This window comes from Sinocyclocheilus anshuiensis, unplaced genomic scaffold (genome assembly GCF_001515605.1).
Source record: "Sinocyclocheilus anshuiensis isolate Anshui unplaced genomic scaffold, SAMN03320099.WGS_v1.1 scaffold1535, whole genome shotgun sequence".
NCBI lineage: Eukaryota > Metazoa > Chordata > Actinopteri > Cypriniformes > Cyprinidae > Sinocyclocheilus > Sinocyclocheilus anshuiensis.
In genome coordinates, this window is record NW_015552639.1 from 27,190 (window position 1) to 33,430 (window position 6,241).

A 6,241-nucleotide genomic window follows, 5' to 3' on the forward strand; every position below is an offset into this window, starting at 1 on the left:
TTCTGCATTATACATTACTACATTATTTTTTAGTAGTAAAAACTAAAAACTTTTTATTATAATAATTATTTATATTAGATTAGATTAGATTAGATTAGATTAGATTTTTATCAAAAGGGTATTTTTGTTCTCATGACAGTTGAACCCTGTAGCTGATTTAATGAAAATATAGTATAATTGATGGCCGGTAATTACATTTTTTTTAAATAATTGTATTATATTTAAATATTATTTTAATAAGAAAAAACTATATATATATAGTGCCTTGCAAAAGTATTCATACTCATTAATTTCTTTCATGTTTTATGTTGCTGCCTTATGCTAAACTGCTTTAAATTTCTTTTTTTTTTTATCAACATCAATCTACACTCCATACACCATATTGACAAAGCAAAAACTGAATATATATATATATATATATTACTGCATTTATTTATTTACTGCATTGGTTTTATAAGATGTATGTAGTGTGTGTAACTGAAGAATGATGTGAACTGGGTCCAAAATTATCTTTCATGCCACACCAGCTAATGGTGGGTAAATTGAAAAAGAAAAAAAAAATTATAAATTATTTTATTAATAATAATAATAATGCTTGATTGGTAAAAATTATATATTATTTATTTACTGCATTGGTTTTATTCAATGTTTTTAAAATTGCAATTTTTATTAAAAGTGTATTTTTGTTTCTATGACAGTTGAACTCTGAAGCATATTTGTCTTGAATTTTTAGGCATATTAACATATTTAAAAACAACAACAAAAAAATAGGCATCCCAGGTAACCTTCTGAAGTAAATACTGTTAGAGCTGTGGCAGATTTAGTATTACAGTTTTTGTGAGGGTCAGACTTTTGTTCCTGCAGCTTGATTAAACCCATGTATTGTGTTGTAGTTCTTCATAAAGCTGTCTGGCTAGTTACCGACCGATTTCTATTCTTGTTTGGTGTTCGATGTGGAATTTTGGATCCTGTCTGAGCCTCTGTTTCTATTATTTGTGGATGCTGGTGTGTGAATGAGTAGAAAACATCTGGTGACATTTTCTTTAACTCTAATGGCCACTGTCCTTCGAGAAGGAGGTTCAGGAAGTGAAGGCTGTTCTTCAAGCGATGCTGTCACAGCTGAAGGAGGAGGAAGAGGAGGATGAAGAGAAGTATTGTGATGTAGAAGAAGAGGAGCATTACTTCAGTGACAGCTGGGAAATCTGAACAGACTCATGATTTATATTTATGTTGCATTCACGGTGCCTGTGCAAGTCTGTTTTCATACTGTCATCTTGCACTGAGCTCTCGCACTTAAAGACAATAGTTCATCTTTTTCTAGTTTCATTTACTTGCCCACATGTAATTTTAAAAGCACTGTACTGTACTCTGTGCTGCATTTTAGTCTTTTTTTTTATATATATTTTTTTATTACATTTTTGTTTCATGCAAGTGAGAAAATAAAGTGTTTTGAATGACATGCGGGTGAGTAAATGTTAACAGAAATCATTTTTGGATGAATTATTTCTTGATTAGGACCTCTAACCATGTGCATCTCGTCAGGAGTTGCCTTAAAATATAAAATATAACTCGTGTCAGTGTTGCCAACCACTATTTTATTCTTAATTCTAATCAGTTAGTGTTTATTTATTTACTTACTATATTTTACAGCTGTTACATTGCTTATTTCATCACGAGTTATTTAAGTATATTTAAACCGCATGGCATCCTATTTATTTATTTAAATTGCTTTGATTATGTCATTATTATTTCAGAAAAAACATACATCAAAATCTTTCTGGCACCAAACTTTTTTTATAGATATAAAGACCAATAAACACCTAACGCCTAAATCTGAAAAAGTAAATGGAAACATACCTGTCATTCAGAATGTGAGCTCAGGATTGAAATGTAGCTTAACTCTTTTACGCCGTACGACTGAACTCTGAACAGTGTTTTCAGGTTCATGACAGAAGTTTGTGGTGCTTTGATGAAACCACTGTATTTCAGCCCTGCTGATGTTCTGGGAATTATAAGGGTTATGTAGCATTAAGTGCCTTTTTTAATCGTCTCCTTATTTGAAGCAGAAACGGGTGCTTTTTTAAAGTCTTAATATGTTTTACTTTTTAAAGAAAGCACTTTTGAAATGTAAGCTGTTTTGTCTTTGTGTGGATTTCTCCTGTAGCAAAATGTCATTTGTTTGTACTAATCATATGAATGTATATTTGCATGTTCATCATCTGGTTTTACTCACTACTGTTTTTACATTTTTTTCCCACAGAACTTAAATTGTTAGTAGTATACATACGTTTATTGTTTTTAAATACATTAGATACCCCTGCTTAAATGCCTTTGTATTTTTTTCCAACAAAACAAGTTTAGTTTGTAAAATAGGACACCAAACCGCACAATTTGATATCATCATGAAAAGATATTTACCGTCCATTTGTGTAATATGAATCAGAACAGATTTGCAGAAATGTAGCATTGCATCTCTTGCTCAGCAATGGATGCTCTGCAGTGAATGGGTGCCATCAGAATGAGAGTCAAAACAGCTGATAAAAACATCACAATAATCCACAATCCACACCACTCCAGTCCATCAGTTAATGTCTTGAGAAGACAGAAGCTATATGTTTGTAAGAAGCAAATCCATTAAGATGTTTTCAACTTTGAACAGTCGTTTCTGGCTACAGTACGAGTCCATAATCCATAATAACGCTTCCTCCAGTGAAAAAGTCCATCTCCTGTTGTCTCTCATGTAAGGGAAACAGGTCAATTTAGCTCAAAGGGAATCATTTAAGATTTTAAAGGGAATTTGGACAGAATCACTGTTTTACAGCTGATCACTGAGACGATCTGTGCAGATTTCTCTCCTGATTCAGACCAGACTACTTTATCACTGGAGGAAGCGTTATTATGGATTATGGAATCGTATTTTAGCAACGGTTTGAAGTTAGAAACATCTTGGCAGATTTGTTTCTTATAAACACGCAGCTTTTGGTTTCACAAGATGTTAACTGCTGGACTGGAGTGGTGTGGATTAATTGTGGATTATTGTGATGTTTTTATCAGCTGTTTGGACTCTCATTCTGACGGCACCCATTCACTGCAGAGCATCCATTGCTGAGACACTGATGCAATGCTACATTTCTCCAAATCTGACGAAGAAACAAACTCCTTTACATCTTGGATGGCCTGAGGATGAGCACATTTTCAGCAAGTCTTAATTTTTGGGTGAACTATTCCTTTAACACTCCATCCCAAACCCTTGAGTTTGATCAGATAAGCGTCACGTCGTCACTCAACAATGAACACATCCAGTAGAATAATAGTGCAGGTTTATGAGCGGCACATGCATCAGCTGGAGGCAGATCACACGCAGCACCTGCAGCCTTCAGTGGACAGGTACAATCTTGTCTCCTAATTGAATCTTTGTTTATGCCACGTTGCTGCTGCTCAGGTGGATTCGTTTCGCCCTTCTCTATGGAAACAGACCAGTTGGTGTGTTTGCGGTACACACAGCATGTAGAGATGCTTCTTATTTTAAGTTTGTTCACTGAAGTAAAATTGACTGAATTAAATGTGAAATAGCTTGTAGCTGTCTTTATAAACGTTGATGGGAATAACAAAATATTTACTATCAAAGGGATATTTCACCCCAAAATTAAAATTCTGTCATTAATTACTCACGCTCATGTCGTTCCAAACCCGTAAGATCTCAAATATTTGTGATGAAATCTGAGAGCTCTCTGACCCTGTATAGACCGCAACTTAGAGCTGCACGATTATGACAAAAATCATAATTGTCGATTATTCCCTTTAAATTGTAATTGCGATTATTAATTACGATTATCACAATTTACATTGAATGATGTTTATACCATTGTTTGAAGAAACTGCATGCCATATTTTTATATGAAAATAAACAAGCTGAAAACACTCAAAGAGAAAATCTTTTATTGCTTTTATATGGCATTAAGGCTCAAATGTCAACTGTACATTGGATTGGTTTCTTCTTTAAATAATAATAAAAAAGTGAAAATATGAATGGTATTATAATGTTATACTAAAACGAAAATTTAAACAATGGAAAAACCCTTAAGATAACCTGTAAAAAGAAAAAAACATCTTAAGCACTCAGAATAAGTGGACTTTGAACGATTAATTGCCACTTTGAACGATTACATAATTGTGGCATCTGTAATTGTAATCGCAATTAGAAATTCGATTAATTGTGCAGCCCTACCGCAACGCAACTGAAATGTTCCCAGGCCCAGAAACGTAGTCAGGACATCCATAAAACAGTCCATGTGACATCAGTGGCTCAACTTCAATTTTGCGAAGCTACGAGAATACTTTTTGTGTGCAAAGAAAACAAAAATAATTTATTTAACAATTCTTCTCTCCCGGTTAACGTTCTTCCGCCATTTCGGAGAGTACCAGGACGCATGCCTGCACTTCCTCCTGAATGAAAACAACATGATTTCGTTGATTACGTTAAGGGGAAAGCGCAAAAATTGAAGTTGAGCCACTGATGTCACGTGGACTGTTGTACTGATGTCTTTACGTTTCTGGTTCTGGGAACAGTTCAGTTGCGTTGCTGTCTATGGGGGGTCAGAGAGCTCTTAGATTTCATCAAAAATATCTTAATTTGTGTTCTGAAGATGAACGAAGGTCTTGCGGGTTTGGAACAACATGAGGGTAATTAATGACAGAACTATCACTTTAAACTTACTTTTTTGATACGTTATTTATTTATATATTTTCTCCTAAATCAAGTAAAAAAGGCCGGGTTTAGTACTGTTGTTTTCATAATTGCTGAAGACTGTAGAGAGAACATCAATGGGAAAATAAAAACCAGTCATTTTAGGCTATTTTTAAATTTTCCTGGCCAGGACACGTCTGGGAAAAAGGGTATGTATGGTTTGCCTACCCTACTTTTGATGGTCTAAAATGCTATTTTAAATGCTGTTTCCTGCTATCTATATCAGTTTACTATGCAGATATAACTAAGTCATCCATTGGTTGATCTAAAAACTGATTGTGAAAACGAACTAAATCCTCTGCACTTCAGTAACTGTCTGGTTCAGCTCAGCTACCAAATCTGATCTTCTTCTTCTAAATGCTGGAACTGTCATAGAGCCACTGAAAAAGGTGTTTTTGTTTTTAAACACTGGCTCAACCAATCGCGCGAGTCGTGGGCGGAGCTACATGAATGCCTGACCAATGGAAGATGGGGAGAGTTTGGGAAGCCTACTCAGCATTGTTATTTTACCATTATTTATATACTATCTTTAATTAATATTTTTGATTTTGCTTTTATTTTCATTTTAGTTTGTTTTAGTTATTTTCATGTGCTTTTGTCATTTTTAGTATTATTTAATATTTCTATTTAGCTTTATTTTTTATTTCAGTTTTAGTAACTGTAGTACTTATTTTATTTCATGTAGGCCTAGTTACCAGTGTAACATCTCCCATATTCATTCTTTTTTTCAGTTAACAGTTTCAGTTGTTTCAGTTTCTTTATTTCAGTTTTTGTAAAGTTTTAGTGACAACACTGCGTCTCAGGAATGACTTTTAAAGACCTTTAAAATTGGGGACCAGATAAGTCTAGATCAATTCGATTTTTCTCATCTGTCAGATATCTGGAGTAAATTGAACTAGTCTAGTTTCTAAACGAATGTTAAATTTGTAAATCAAATCTTTTCGGGGCTTGACAGGCCCTGATTGTGATTGAACACAAGGAAACATTTGAAGGGAAAACACACTGAAATGACCATTTAATTTGAAGAGAAAGTGTGTGAGGACTTAATGAGCGTTCAGAAGGTCTTAAGCAGCCGTCAGCGTGTGTGAGATGAGACGAGTGATGAACCACAGAGCAGAAATGCTTTCCCCTCATTCTTATTCCGTCATTCTGCCAGTGGAAATCACACTTAATTATGAGCACAATGCCGGTGGGAGCCGCGCCACACACAGACACACACACACACACACACACACACGCACATCGTTTAGGGCTGGATGAGATGTGACAGGCTGCCATTGTTTCACCAGCGGCTTCCTTCCTTTACCGTTTACCTCCGCTTACCTTCACGTCTCTGAGTTCCTGTGGAACGTGAGAGAGTCAGAATCAGAATCAGAATCAGAATGAGCTTTATTGCCAGGTATGTTTATACACATACGAGGAATTTGTTTTCGTGACAGAAGCTTCCACAGTGTAACAGAATGACAGTGACAGAACAAAAAACACAGATAATAA

General features: G+C 34.8%; 1 protein-coding gene across 1 annotated transcript in view; it reads left to right on the top strand.

The window, feature by feature from the left end:
• LOC107666898 (disrupted in schizophrenia 1 protein-like) overlaps positions 1-1,437 on the top strand; it is a gene marked incomplete at its 5' end in the record, with an annotated part of 28,075 nt that extends 26,638 nt beyond the window's left edge. Inside the window, one exon of the mRNA XM_016458412.1 lies at positions 1,061-1,437. Coding sequence (XP_016313898.1) covers positions 1,061-1,206 — 146 coding nt within the window. The remainder of the gene's footprint in view (positions 1-1,060) is intronic.
• Between the last annotated feature and the right edge of the window lie 4,804 nt (positions 1,438-6,241).